A 15,868-nucleotide genomic window follows, 5' to 3' on the forward strand; every position below is an offset into this window, starting at 1 on the left:
CAAAAGCCTGTCAACACAGTGAAACACTATCCCAGCTTACAAAGGGCAAGTCTGGTATACCCAGAAGAGTTCTCCAGTCTGTCACAGTTTACAACCAGTCACATTAAATTCATTTAGGTTAATTTAGTTAATGTTTCAAAATATATTGTGAAATATTATGAAATTATATTTGATTAATTTTGAAAGTGCAGAGCCAAACAAATGATTTAATATGATTTTGAAAAGTTTGATTGCGTGTTTTTTATCCCTCAGTTTTCATAGAATTAGCATTGTTTGTTTTTGTATTGAAAAATAAAAGGAACAAGATTGTCGGCAAATGACAAGAAATTTCAATACTTAAATGTGTTTGAGCAGATTTAGCTTTAAAGGTGTTTACAGATAGTTTGCAAATGTAAAACTTGCTTCAAGGACTTTGAAGAAAACATGTTTAATGTAAGGAAAGAAAATAGTGGAGATAAAATCACTTGTTTTGTTGACGTCTTCATCGAGGTTGTAATCAGATAGTGACATCATTCTACTTCTTCTTTGCAACCACAAGAGGTCACTTGCTCAAAAAACTGTAGTCCTGCTGTTTTCAGAGCTTGAAAAAACTGCTTTCAGGAAAGCTGTGGACGGCCCATTCAGCTCCATTTCACTGTGTTGCAGAAAGAAAAGGGAAGACCTTCAGTAGAGTTAAAAAGAACATCTGGGAACCTTTGTAGGACACAGTGTGATGAACTGAAATGTGGAACATCTAATACAAGAGCTTTGATGTCATTTAGTGTGAATGAAAAACAATAAGGTAAGCAGCATATGTTTCCCTGAGTAACTTTATCCAGGTGGAAAGCAGGTGCTTGACTGTGTGTGTGTGTGTGTGTGTGTGTGTGTGTGTGTGTGTGTGTGTGTGTGTGGAGGCGGTTACACAGGGAGATTGTCCATGTCATGCCTACCTCTGTTTATTCAAATCTATTCATCTAACAATAAGGCTTTTGCGGGCAGGTCTTCCCACAGTTGAAATGATTAGAACTTGCTGTTCAACTCATTTTTGGATGGTTTGCTTTTTATTTCTGATAATGTCAAAGTCATTTTATCCTTGTAGTAAGATGAAGAAAGTAAATTATAAACAGTGGGTCTGTTTGCTGCACTGACAGTGTTGGATGTCCTTCATGAGTCTTAACAGGAACACACATTTTGTTAAACGTGTGTTTTCTCTCACCAAATATATGTACTACCCAATAATCTGAAGCATGTTATTATACAGGTGATGAATTAATTTCCCTCAGTGAGCACTGCAAAAGATAATAAAGGTGAAACATTTTATGAGGTGTCTGCGGGCATTTCAGCACCTTGGATAGCAGCACTGTTAGCCTGCTGCTGACAGGCTCCTCCTCTAATAAAGCTTCTCTTTAGTGAAGATCTTCTTATCTCAGCTACAGAGAAAGGCCACAATAAAGGGAGTTATTAAAAAAAAGGTAATTTAAAGAAAACTTTTTTTGTCACATATTCTTCAATTATGGTTAAAACAAAAACAATGTAATGCATAATCAGTCAGGTTATCAGTAATATCGATTACACTGTAAACACAGCACAAATCAATGGCTGAGTGCAGCTACACCTTACATCATGCTCTTCTCCACATGTGAAGCCCGAAAGATCTGGTATGCTGCTGACCCACGGTGATAAAGTGAAGCACCACACCTCCTGACAAAGCCTATTACCAGCCTAAAGCGCAAAAGACCATATTTAGAGGTGTGTGAGTGCGAAAGAGCGGGCCGTTATTAACCAGTATGCCTTTAAATGGCGTGTACTGGTGCTGAGGAGAGGGCGGACCTGGGTGGCGCGCGCGTGTGCGCCTTTCGCCTGCAGCCGCTGCAAGTGGCACCGAGCTAACAGCGGCTTTTGTGCCCATGATGCACCGTGGTCGTCGCACCTGTAAGGAAGGATAAAGCTGTCACTGTACCGTCTCTACATCAGCACCACCGGCGCCGGAAACACTGCTGCTTAAAAAAAAAGAACACAAGTCTGGACTAGAAGAGGAAAAAAGATCTCTGTGGAGTTGGATTTTAGCAGTTGGATACTCTTGGCTGTCTGTTTAACTAAGGTCAGTAACGTCGTCTGTGTAGTCTAGTCTGTCCATATCATTTATCCACGTATGACTTGAACTGAGACAGGAGCATGTTCCAGGGAAAATATGGGGAAGAGGCGGATCGAGTTTCCACTCCTGACGGACAGGTACCACGGGACTAGCCACTTTTACGGGAGTTTCCCCTTCACTCACAATTTTTACGCACCGAAACGGCGAATGTGCCGAGTCTCCTTGAAGGAAAAGTCGCGTCTGAGGGGCTGAAAATGAGAATTTCTGCCATGTTGTCTTCTAAATTGGTCTGATGGAACAGACGCACAGTGACTGGCGGGTGTAGAATTACACCCCCCTCCGCTCTCTCGGTGTTTACAACAGAAATGCTCAATTTTCGTTTCATTATATTTCACACATACACAAATAAACATGCTGGTGTTGAATATGAAAAACGGGGCTTTGAGGGAAACCTGCAGAACTCGTTTTTAAAATGATGAATAATAGATGAGGTGAACGCCAGGTGTCCAGTGTCCGCGCATTGTTCTTGTCTGCAGCTTTTATGCTGGAATGTCAAACACACTGCGACGCCCTTTAGGCCCCACAAACCCAGCCTACAATCTTTACATTTAGCTTCATGTCATTTCGTGTCATTTGAGCAGTTTGATTCATGACCTTCCGGAGATGGACAGCGCGCGGCGGCAGGCTGCACGCTTCCTCGCCATGAAATAACCACCACATTCCTCAATCATCCCCCATTTTTCTGATTTTTTTTAAGCTAAGCGCAACTCAACGGAATTCTTTAAAAGCCTTCACATTACTCTATCAAGATCAATAATAGCCGGTTCAGTTTTAGCATTTGCTTGGAAAACGAACGTGCTCCGCTGAAATGGAGCATAGCGATTATATGTGAGGAAAATTTCATTTCCGTAAAAGGAGTTTTTGGATTTTGGTTTTTCCCCTGTGGATCAAATGGCGTCCGCAGTAACAGCAGGGAGGTTTGCTGACTGCTCCTCTCAGCAAACTGCCTTTCATGGCGCACAATAAGCTTACAACTTTTTTTCATCTGCATCACTCCACATTTGCTGAAGGGGCCTGTTTTAACTGGGCCCGATTATAAGATCAACTCGAATTCATTTAACAACAACAACAAAATAAATAAATAAATAAAATGTCATTTTAATTGGACAGTGTTTTCCCCCTTTTACACCATTTTTTTTACACTGCGGCAAATGCAGGATGTCTCATTTACATCAAATCTGACTGTTTTCCACAGGACAAAAACAAAAGGCCCCGCGCTTGTATAAGAATCCACCGTCTGCCGCAAAATAACAATCAAGGCCTCGATCTGACGCCGTCTAACATCAGCTCTACTTCGAACCCATGAACAAGAGTGAAAATGAGTTCAGGCGGATGGCAATTAGATATTTTTTTCTTCGCCGCTGCAGTGCATATTTCGATGTGTCGGATTTGTAGAGTTAATAGGATTAGATTTTTTTTGTGCTTTTATGCACGGGGAATTCCTAATCTGGATTTTTTAACGCTTCTGTGGATGGGCGTAACCCAAACCTAGAGAATGCGTCTGTTTCCCCTGCAAAGGGCCCAATGATGTCTCATCACCTACACTTTAAATGGCTAATATTCTCCGAGGCTGACAGTTCTAGAAAGAAAAAAATCTTTCGTTTGATTATTTTTAAATATTTCTCGGCAGGTTGTGTTAAATCTGATTGTAAATGTGTGTTCATTATTAACATGTGATCCAGTGTTGGGTTGATATATACTGAAAAACGCCTCAGAATACGACGCGTGTTTGATGCAGAAATATAAAACACCCCTAAATTTTCCTTCATCCTAATTTAAGGTTAGGGTGGTGGTGGTAGTGTGGAGGGTGGGGGTGATTCGGGTAATTTGGCTGTCCCTTTTCCCCCGTGGTTGGCAGCCGATTAACTACGCTGACAAATCAAGTGTAAAAAGCCAAGGGCTCTCAAGGTACCACTAATCCCACTGGGCGGGGAGAGTCAAATAATACGCAGCATTCTGGAGAATGCTCTTTTCTTTAGTTTGGTCGTTTTCTGCATTTTTTCGTTGTGAGTGTGTCATAGTTGGGCCATAAAAAATCTCAATTTTGTGAACAACTGATCATTTAAAATTGTATGTGTCAGCCTGAAAATACAAGTTATTTCTGATGAAGGTTTTAGGCTTAATGATGGGCAATTCAATAACCGAGTTTTTGGATAACATGAGAAATATAAGGTGATTAAAATACCTTCAATCAAATGAAAAAAGTCCTCAGCTATTAGGCTGTCTGGTGTTACGTAAACGGGTGGTGGCGGTGTGTGTGTGGCTGAGAGGTGTATATCCGTGCTTTGGCTGTCGCGTACACGTGCAGTCGTTTATTCTTTTTATTCGAACGTGCACACTCGTGATTAGACTTATGGAGTGTATGCTGTACGCGTGCGCTCGCGTGTTGCGTGTACTGCCGTTGGTAAAGTATAGGCGTCTGTGGTGTCGTTGAGCACACGTGCACGAGGCTGTGGGAGTTTGTGGGGTGCTGGGTGCTCTCTGACTGGGTGATGTAATGCCGTGAAGGGTGCTGCAGCAGAAATCACGGAGCCCAGGGAAGGCGTGTCCTGCCTGCTGAGAAGCTGGATAACAACACGGTGCCCACGCGCAACCGCTGCCAAATACACCCCCCTCCCGCTCTCTCCCTTCCTTTGCTCCACAAACACACACACACGCCGTCCCTCAGCTTAGCTTTCTTTTATGTTGCTGTTATTTAATTTAATGAACTTGTAGTTTATTTAAAAACGAACAATCTGCAGTAATAAAATATGGAAGCTTTTAACAGGTCAGCAAAGAAAATGAGACTGAACGTTGACTCATTTCATGCTGAAGGTTTTAGGGTCAGAATTTAATAATGAATATATTTGGTTTCCACGACGTTTCTCTGTTGATACGTTGAATTGTTTGATAATTGTATGAATAAAAATATAAAACAAAAAACAAATAAACAAACAAACAAACAAAAAAAACCAAAACCCAACAATGTTTTCAGTCAAACAAATTACAATTTCCACCTTAAAAAGATGAAATGATTTATTTTAGTCGACTTCTAATAGAGATTCTGCACATTTTGCCAGTACCTTGGTACATATGATGGATTGTTAGGTTGTCGTCATATGAGATTTTCATGGCATGATTTTCATGTCTGTTAGAATTATCAAAAAACATTATTACTGTCTAAAAAAGCTGAACAATGATCATTTGACCATCTCTTAATCTCATCTGTAATTTCATGTTTCATTTCATGCCAAAGGAATAAACACACGAGTACAGAGAAGCAAAGAGACGTTCTATTGAGGAACAAATACACGCTATCTCAGCGGCTTGTCCAGAGGTTTCAGGACATCACAGCACATCGTCACATCCAGTCTGTGTAGAAGAACTGAGCCCAAATGCATCTGCCTAAAATGGTGGATCAGTGCTGCTCTGTGTACCAGGAAAGGTCTGTTACAGACTTGAAGTATGTGTTTGCAGTGTGATGAAGAATAGTGTTAGGGTGTTTTGTGAAATGCATGAGTGGGAATGGATGAGGTGGAACATCCCTCCCTCCTCCATCTCTGTTTCCACTCATCTTTCCTTCTGCTGTCTCTCCTCCTCCTCCTCGCCACTGTCAGCATGCATGTGCTGCTCAAATGATTTTGTACCACTGCAGCAATAAAGCCAGCAAAGAAAATGGCACTTCTTTGAATCCGCTGTGAGAGGCAAAATGGCCAGTGTCTCTGTACGTATCTGGAGGCTTTACTCTCAGTGAGATAAGCGCGTCCCAAAAATCTGTAGCCTGAGATATTATCGTTAAGCTATGGAGGACATTTTGTCTCTGCATCTGGACAGCATTACCGCATGCGTGTGTGTTTTTGTGCAACGGGTTACGCTTGTGATCAGGGCACCTGCTGTAAAATTACTGGCAAGTAGCATCAATTTAAACACAAGAGGCCAGCCGATTGGTCGCTTTCATCTGCATTTGCACACACACACACACACACACACACACACACACACACACACACACACACACACACACACACACACACACACACGCTTCACTCCAGTCCGTGTGGCTCTTAATAGGATTCAGTGTGCTGCTGCCTTTTGTCAGTGAGTGTATGTGGACTTGTCCCTGTGGGGTTCGTCAAAGGAGCCTTTTACCGAGAACAATGATCCATGCCGTTTAGCCTTTTAACCCCCAACACTTCTCACACAGCAACAAAAGACACACACGTGTGCACACGCGTCGTGCAGAGTGTACACATCCTGAAACCAAAACTGCAGACTTGCATCCTCAATTTCTTACTGCCTAATACTGCGATGCCCATGTGGGGCTGATAATGCAAATTACGACTACAACCACAGAACATTTAAAAATCAAGATTTTACTCATTTGAACATTCATAGAAGATTTCAAAGGATTTGAACTATACCTGCAGCCTGTGCTGCTAGCTGGAAGTTCCTGTTTTCAGTAAATCAGCTAAACATTATGTTCTCACCATCCTGCAGGTCTTTTAAAAAATGTAATTAATTTTTTGGGATGCGTATTAAAGTGATGCAAAATGTTTTGTAGATGATGGCTGCTACTCGAGTAATATAAAATGCACATTCTTAACATCCTTAATATCCGAGTAAATGAAATGATAAAGTTTGCTTCTAAATGCAACATTTAATAATCATCTTTGGCATTAATGAAGAAGAGAAGTGTTTCCAAGAGTGGAGCAGCTGATAATTGAGGGGTTCAGCATAGCACAGTGAGATAGTGCAGGTGTACTAATTGAAAGGCTGGTATTTTAAATCCTGGCTGCCCTAGTCGGCATGCTGAAGTACCCTTGGGCAATTTACTGAACCCTGAACTGATCCCGACGGATTCGTTGGAGTATGAATGCACGCTGTGTGCATTCACTTAGATGTGTGAATGAAACATGTTCTATAAAGTGGTCTGAGTGAAAGGTGCTCTAAAAGAACCAGCCCACTGTAGACATTGTGTGTGCTGATAGAGTCATATGACACAATCATCACACAACACGTAAAAGTCTTACGAGGATCGTTTTGGAGGTTCAGTGATATGATGATGCAAACATCCGTGGCTGTCTCTGCTCTGGTTTCGTTTTGAATTCTGTTATTTCTGCTAAACAGACACTGCAGAGACTCTCTCCGTCAAAAATGGCTTAATTTATGTCAGTAATGCCAGTTTGGCCTTTTTTGGCTGCTTTACTTTACTGGGTTACATCAAGTTGTATTACCATGGTAACCCAAGCAAACAACCAAGTAATGATCAACAACATAAAACAAAATGTTATGTGTGTCCGTGTAAAACAATATATTAAAATATTTCTTGATTTCACTTCTCAGTTTATACTTGAAAAGTGTCCAGCGATATTAACACGACTGCACTGCATGTTTATACTGGTGTGTTCACAGAGGTGAGCATTCCTGTGCAAATGGTTTGCATAACTCGTACCACTGGGCACATACTGAGGCTGTATGAGTAGTTGACACAGTTTAGCCCAGAAAACAATTTGCAGTGACATCTGGTTAAGACTTCATAATTAATCATGATCCACAGTATAACGAGCCCACATTTCAAAAGAGCTGAAAAATGAGTGGTGAAGATTTTTCACCCAAACAGTTGTCACATGACATCTCGCCAGAGCTCCCACCCCGAGACACAGCAAAGGATTCGGGTGGTGTTTCAATAAACTCACCGAGAGTGTAAATATTCAAAGGGTTCATTTTTAAAAAGATGATTTATTCTTATTGTAGACCGTGTACAGAAGAAGCTTTGTGAAATACTCTGGTCGGCCGATCTTCATACATTTAATAATAATTATCACATACAACAACAAAATACATCAGTACTGTGTGTACAAATAAAAAACCCACATCATTGCTGTAAGTGTCACTATTACATTTATGTTAGAAGACTGTTTTAGATCAAAGTCATGAAGGTAACATTTTTGTATAATTTTTGTCAGTTTGTGACACCAAATTAAAAGTCTTTAAACGTAAAGTTGTCATGTGAAAATGTATCAAAGTCCATCATCATGATCAACTATGAAGTTTAACTGATCCTAATGCTGTGCATGAAAAAAAAGAGCTTAATTTTAGTTATGTCTTATTTATAATGGGGTTTTACACACACACACACACACACACACACACACACACACACACACACACACACACACACACACACACACACACACACACTGAGAGAGAAAATGCAGCAGTAATAATTCTACGTAGTAATATTGTACACAAATATATATTAGAAACATTGTATGCACGACAGAATATGTATTGGAAACATTGCCAGTTCCAACACTAATATTAATTTCTAATATTAATGACTTTTCGGTGCAGGCCTGTAACAATGCCTGCTAAATATTACCCTGATTATTATATAACAGGGAGCAGTGCGCATGAACAGAACAGAAAAAGTCGAACTTCATGTTGATTATTCAAAGATATTGTTTTCAGTTATCACTCAGGAGTGGAGGACGTACTTGTTGCAGTGGAGATATGGATTATTATTATGTTTACATGCCTCCTCCACGCTCAGGTTGGCCTGCGTTCTTTGATTTTATAATTTCGCTGTAATTTATCCGCCCTTACCCGTGTTCACAATTTCATGGCTCCATGTCGGAATATGTCGGGAAACTTTGAATTCTAGAAAGATTTATTTTACTGCGATGGTGAGAAAAACTGGTTGCTGTAGATCACAGTGGGACATGACCTGCTGGTGAATTAAATGTACAGCTGTATACATTTCCTCGTCTGATTCATTATGTGCACAAAAACTACTCAGATTACTTTAGTAAGGCACCAATTTTTTTTAAAAATTTTTTTTACACATTTTAGTATTTAGTAAATTTTAGGGAAATTTCACTGATCCAAACAGTTAAAGGAACCCTGTTTATTCAGAGTGTAGCATTAAGTCAACTAAACTTCTGTGATCTTGCTCCGATCAGTTACAGCGCATCCAGAAAGTATTCCAAAATGGATTCAATTCATTTTCACCTTAAATTCTACACACAATGACCCATAATTACAAAGTGAAAAATGTTTGAATGAAATTCTTGCAAATGTATTAAAAATTAAAAGGAATAAAAATGTACATAAATATTCAGTCTCTGTCCTGACACTCAGAATTGGAAGTGGAGGATGAAAGTAAGAAGCAGGGTCTTGAAATTGACAAAGGACTCCCAGACCACGAGAAACAAAATTCTCTATCCTACTATTGCTGTTTCCCTACTAGGGTGAAACCTCCTCAAAAAACCCAGGTGAATAGTAGAAGTTTAGGCCCAGCAGGAACTGTGAGACTAGTCAGGGTCAAGAGAAAGATGAATGCAGGAATTTACAGAGACATCCTTAATGTTAACCACTCTGTTAATGTCCTTAAGATGCAAGACCAGAGCCCAGACTTGAACCTGATTGAACATCTCTGGAGAGATATGAAAATGGCTGTGCACCGATGCTCACCATGCAACCTGGTGGAGCAATCGAGCTTCTGCAAAGATGAGTGGGACAAACTTCCCAAAGACAGGCGTGCCAAGCTTCTAGCATCACACTCATGAAGGCTGGAATTGCTGTCAGAGGTGGTTCAACATAATATTTAGCAAAAGCTGTGAATACTTATGTACGTGTTACATTTTTGTTCTTTATTTTTAATACATTTACAGGAATTTAAGCTGTTTTTTCATCTTCTCATTAAGGGCTATAATGCAAAGAATTATGAGGTGAAAACAAATTGAATCCACTTTGGAATAAGGCTGTGACGGGACAAAATGTGAATACTTTCCAGATGCACTGCAGGTAACAGGTGTTGCTAATCACTTTGAGGTGCCTTGGTGTTAATGAGACAACAGAGGAGCAACAAAGAGACAGCCACAAAACAAGAATGGTTTTACAGGCGGGGGCCTCTTACAACAGGATTAAGATCGGTAGAGCCGTACAAAATGACCTCTGTCAGGCCACAGGTGCGAAGGTCTCGGACCAAACAATCAGAAACAGACTTCATGAGGTTGACCCACCGTCCTCTAGAGGGGCTTGTGATCACTGCCCCACACTGTGGAATACGACTGGGATGTGCCATATATATCAGAATCAGCAGGTCTACCACAGGTTCACCTTAAGCACATGTGACAGACACGGAGAAAGAAGGTTGTGCTGCCTGTAACTTTTTTTAGCATGACCGGTTTGGTGGCCATATGATGGTCTGAGCGATATAACCATAGAGGGACGCTCAGACCTCTTCAGGTTACACAGAGGCACCTGATCGGTATCGGGATGATAGACAGATCGTCAGACTTGACACATTGTCGGGGTTCTTCTTTATGCAGTGGCTGGTCTCATGTGGACTTCCTAGAGGATCAAGGACTCCATTGCCTGACCTGAAGCCAAAAAACATCTCTGGTTCATTATGTTTCGGTCCATCTGGCCCTGCCAGGTTGCATCTCAGACTGTCCAGGAGCTCAGTAAAGCCCTGGTCCAGATCTGGGAGGAGTTCCCCAGGACACCATCCTGCTCAATGTTGTCAGGCATGCATAAAAGCACATGAGGACCATACAAATTACTGGGTACTATTTTGAGTTGCTGCAATGACATTTCAGACTAGCCTCCTGTGTTTCTTTTCCACTTTTCATTTCCATCCCTGCCCTGATGTGGCATCTTTTAGTTGCTACCCAGTCCATATCAGTACAGATAGCCAGTTTTTCCCCAAGTGTTCCTTTATTATTTTTTATTTTTAGCAGTGTGGTGTAGAAAATATAACTCCACCAATTTTGAACACTTCCTCTGCAGCACTGGCTGAAATGAAGCCCCGAACCATAACAGAGCCTCCACCGGGGCTTACACATTGCTGTACACACTCACTTTTGTGCTGCTTTTCTGACAGTTTCACCTACAAATTTCAATACTTGTGTTCATCATACTGTAAGTCCAGTTGCCACAGATGTTTGTAGACGAGTGCTTGTGTAATTTGGCATAGATCACTTTTTTTCTTCCTTAAGATCGGCTCCATGACAGCTACGTGAGACCTTTCTAACGGCGCTCCAGTGAACACAAGCCGGATGAACTGAGGGTCCAGGAGCAAGTCTTAGCCTCTGTGTCTTTAAATGTTTCGCTGTTTCTTAAAGACATGGTTTTCAGATATTATCTGCTGTGTGTAGTTTTTTAGGCCTGACACTTCTTCTTTTGTCCTCCAGGTGTCCAGTTTCCTTCAATTCTTAAAGGTCAGATGTGTTCTGAGATATGTCAAGTTATTGGTGCAAAAAGACCATTCGATGCTTATCTTTGTGTTGTGTTTGTTATTTGTTTTTTATAGATTAGACTAAAGACGATGTAGTTTAAAATGAGTTCTTTTCTATGCTGTCCTCTCTTGAGTTTGGTGCTTTTTGATGCGTGAGTGCTTCATAGGTTAGTGTTGGGAAGCTTAACTAAAAACAAAAGCAAACAGCTCTGAAAATGGACCGGATTGAAAATGAGTGAAAAGCAGCTATGATGAAAAACTATTGAACCTCAGGCTCACTGTAAGCTCGTTGTTCTTTGTCCTTGGACGTGAATAAATCAAGAAATAAGTAAAGCAACGAGAGGTGTCTCAAGATGTTTGGATAGTACTGTGGAAGGACTTGACAGTTCATACAGAAAGCATAAATATAATTTTTTGGAATATAAAAGACCGAGTGTACAATTTGTCTGTATTAAAAAATATATAAACTGAGATTTTATTAAATAAAATAGTATTTAGCTAGTGGATCCGTGCCTGCTTGTGTTTTTTCTGTGCTTCTTTTTATTCAGCTGAAAGCTGAAGCTGAAAGCTGTCTCTCCAGGCTGGTCATCAGATAAAGGCAGTGCGCCTGGCTGACTGATAGTCACGCACTGCCATGAGAATAATGAGACTAATTTCCCTAGCAGATGACCGATAACTCCCAACAACCTTTGTGGAGGAGGGAAAAATGCAGTGATTTCACAGGCACTGTTATTCAGGATTGTTTTCTGCAGCGTGCAGGTTAGAAAGAAAAGGTTGAATGTATTTAGTGGACCATTCACAGCTGAGTGTGTAACCTGGTTTTTCCCTCTGATTATCTCTGCACATCTCTGAATATGAAATAAAGATGATGAAATTCTAATAAACAAAACTGCATTTTTTACAACAAGTGTTTTCCTAGCTGCTATGTGCACAGATGCATTTTAGTGCTCCACTTTGTGTCTGTGTCTGCCACTGAAACTGCATCCATGTGAACAGCCTGGAACAGAGCTGCAGTGGTCTAGCATGTGTGCTGCATAGTGGACTCATTGTAACCATGTGCCTTCTGTTTTGTGACAGGGATGTAACTGCAAAAGGCCAGCGGCTCCCCTGCCAGCTCCACATCCCAGCAGACAAAATGAAGGAGGAAATTCCACTCACATGACCTCGCACCACAAGTCTCCATCTTCGTCCGGTCTGAAGAGCAGGGCGACGTCTTAAAGGTCTCCTCCTTCTGTCAGCTTGCTCGGTAACATTTAAAAGGACAACAATCACTGCCCTGCAACACCTGGACAATTTACCTTACGACTGTTAACTACAACGACTGTTCTCCTGCTATTGCCCTTTCCCTCTTTTAAAGACATATTTTTTTATAATAAATGTTTATCCAAATATATCTATATTGAAGATTGAACTGTGGAACCCTGAAACTGAGTCCAGTCCCTGAGATTTGAATCTAACCGAATTCTCGTCAGACATTTTTTTGGATTAAGAAATTATTTACAGCTATGGATCTTGTAGGTTTTTCTATCAGGCTGCATGTGTTCCTCAGCACATGCCTGGGACTGGAGTTTTTAGGTACACCAGGTCAGTGGGCACGCTACCTCCGCTGGGATGCCAGCACCCGCGGTGACCTCAGCTTCCAGTTTAAGACAGAGGCCTCAGACGCACTGTTGCTGTACTTTGACGATGGAGGTTACTGTGACTTTCTACAGCTCTCAGTGGCGGAGGGACTACTGCGGCTGCGCTTCAGCATCGACTGTGCTGAGACCACTGTTGTGTCAGACAGACGGGTAGATGACAGCAGCTGGCACTTTGCCACCCTGAGCAGGTACAACCTGCGCACAGTGCTGGTGCTGGACGGCCAAGCCAAAGCAGGCGAGGTAAAGCCTCAGCGTCAGTTCATGAAAATAGTCAGCGACCTGTTCCTAGGTGGAGTGCCTCAGGATATCCGCAGCGGTGCACTTACACTGCCTACAGTGCGAAACATGCAGCCCTTCAGTGGCACAATCGCAGACCTCAAATACGGCATCTCACAGCCCCTGTTCCTAGGAAGCCTTAACGTGCCGCTGGAGTCGGAAGGATGGTGCACCGTGAACCCGTGTGAGAATGGTGGGATGTGCACAGTGGTGGACGGAGAACCGGTTTGTGACTGCTCCAAAACAGAATACAAGGGCCGCTTCTGCAGCGAAGGTAAAACACCTAGAAATCCTGCTGCTATTGATCCTGAAGGATTTAGACAGGACTAAAACTGCTAAAAAGTTTAAACTTGGCGTGTCAGCCTCTCAGTATCCTGGCGGTTGGTAGCGACGTCTTCCAGGGTATAGTTATGTTCCCCTTTTCTACTGTAATGAGACTTTATTTGAAAGATCTTCTGACATCTTCTGTTTCTGAAACAGCGTTTGTGTTAGCATGTGGCTAATAAGCAGTGTAACCCCGCCTATATTCTTATTCCTACGTGGTTTCGCTCTAAGAGGCAAAGCTGAACTAGCTCAAATAAGAATGGGCTTTAGCTGGGACAGTATATAGCCGACTTTAGTGAAAATAACTTCATAATAAGAATGTTAAAACATTGTCCTTTCGCACATAACTTGGCTTTTTTCCCTCTGCTGTCACAGCAGGAATCTGGGCGAGCGTGTGGATGTGTTTTTGTATGATTACACCATAAAATCAGAATCTAATCCAGCCACAGCTAGTGAAGTCCAGGTTAATGACATCGGCCCTGCAGGCAGTGATAAGGATGCCTTTCCAGAGAACGGGCCCCCCCGAGTCCCTTTTCTTTACCCAATCACACGATGGCAGGTGCTTTATATCACATCCTTTTGTGCTGACAATTTTGCTGGAGCTGTGTTTCAATTGCTTTACAGATGTGTGTAGCCAGGGTGAAATTGATTTCTATTTAAAGAAACCTCCTTTACTTATTTCCTCCCTACAGGCCAAATAAAAGACACGTTGATTGACTTTACATAGAAACTTCTTGTCATTTGATAAATCCTGAGCTCCGAAAATTCGCTTCTTTCTCTGTGAACAGTACCACTGGTACATGAAATAGATCCCAGCACCTCTCCTTTTATGTGCGCTGAAAACTCTTTCCATGAATTTAATTATTCACAATCAATACACATTTGTCCAAACCACCATCCTTCAGCTACTAAGTAGACACAATAATCTGACTCCTTATAAGATAATCAATACCACTTAGATGAAAAAGTCCCTGGACTCTTTTTTTGTTTAATTAATTTAGATCAGATGTCATTTAAATACATTTATTCTTCTCTTTTCCTCCGTGTTTCGTAGACTTTGGCGTGCTTCTCTTAACCTTTCACAAATATAGAATTTCCATCCCATTTGGGCTGATGCCACATCCCCAGCACACAGACAAAGGCCAGGGAATCTGGAGTTTAAAGATTAGACTCTTTTAATCTGTCTTCGAGGTAGGAGGAGGTATGAGGGCTTTCCTTTTTCTCTCTGTCTTGGTGGTAGCTCAGCTGCTTTGCCTTTGTACAGCTGATTGAAGGAAGGCATTTAACTCACATGGAGGGAAGAAGTGTTTGTGCATTGATTCGTGTCTTTTGGTTGCTTTTGAGAACTGGAGAAGACTGCCTAACGTTTAACATCATGTGCAGAGTGGAGGACTGTCTGCTTGAGAGGGGAAGCCACACTTTCTGTATACTGACCTGTCTGCTCCCAGAGCCAGTCCAATATATAAGAACATTTTGTTATCCTGCTATCAGACCTGTTATTTGCCTTCATCCTTTACTATTTAGAAGATTTATAACAATTCTAAATGGGACATTTGGGCAGGGATCTTTCAGAATTTAGTTTAGTTTCCATTTAGTTTCTTGTTTTTTGTCTTAAAGCCTGATTCTTTGGGATGCGTTTGCTGACGTTTCCTACAATATGGTTTTTACATGAATAGAATGAAACCTATAAAGACATGTCTGTAGTCTCAGCTCAGGGAAGCATTTGTCCAAGTTTGTTCTGTCTTTAGACTGATGGATTAAAAAAATGATGGTAACTTAAGACAATGAATATGATAAAGGTGACGTCAGAAGATTATATTGCTGTAAGAGAGAGAGCCCACTTTTGAATCTGTTACCATCTAACCATCTGTCAAAACTGGCACAGTTTCAGGAAACAGAAGCAGATCAACACAGGTACAAGTTTCTCTAGTTTTTTTTTACTCAGAATATTTTTATTGAACAATTGTGGATAAAGTTAACAAAACAAGAGAGAAAAAGACGAAGGGAAACATAAAAACAGGCTACACTGAATACAAAACAGAACTTCTCACGTTGGAACATAAAAAACATACAATTAACAAAGCGTTTCTCTAGTTTTTAAAACACATGAAGGTGGTGTAATAGGTGGTGTAATAGATGAAGTAGTAGGTGGTGTAATATGTCGTGTTATAGGTGGTGTAATAGGTGAAGTAGTAGGTGGTGTAATATGTGGTGTTATAGGTGGTGTAATAGGTGAAGTAGTAGGTGGTGTAATATGTGGTGTTATAGGTGGTG

General features: G+C 41.2%; 1 protein-coding gene and 1 long non-coding RNA gene across 2 annotated transcripts in view; one reads left to right on the forward strand and one right to left on the reverse strand.

Moving 5' to 3' along the window:
• LOC309695275 overlaps positions 1-15,868 on the reverse strand; it is a 158,412-nt gene that overhangs the window by 118,031 nt on the left and 24,513 nt on the right. The window lies entirely within an intron of this gene.
• Positions 1,826-15,868, forward strand: part of nrxn3a (neurexin 3a) — a 206,829-nt gene continuing 192,786 nt past the window's right edge. Inside the window, 2 exon segments of the mRNA XM_082515716.1 lie at positions 1,826-2,080; positions 12,432-13,544. Coding sequence (XP_082371842.1) covers positions 12,860-13,544 — 685 coding nt within the window. The 5' untranslated portion in view covers positions 1,826-2,080; positions 12,432-12,859.

This window comes from Aulonocara stuartgranti (assembly GCF_965226115.1).
Source record: "Aulonocara stuartgranti genome assembly, chromosome: 19".
In the NCBI taxonomy this organism is placed as follows: Eukaryota; Metazoa; Chordata; class Actinopteri; order Cichliformes; family Cichlidae; genus Aulonocara; species Aulonocara stuartgranti.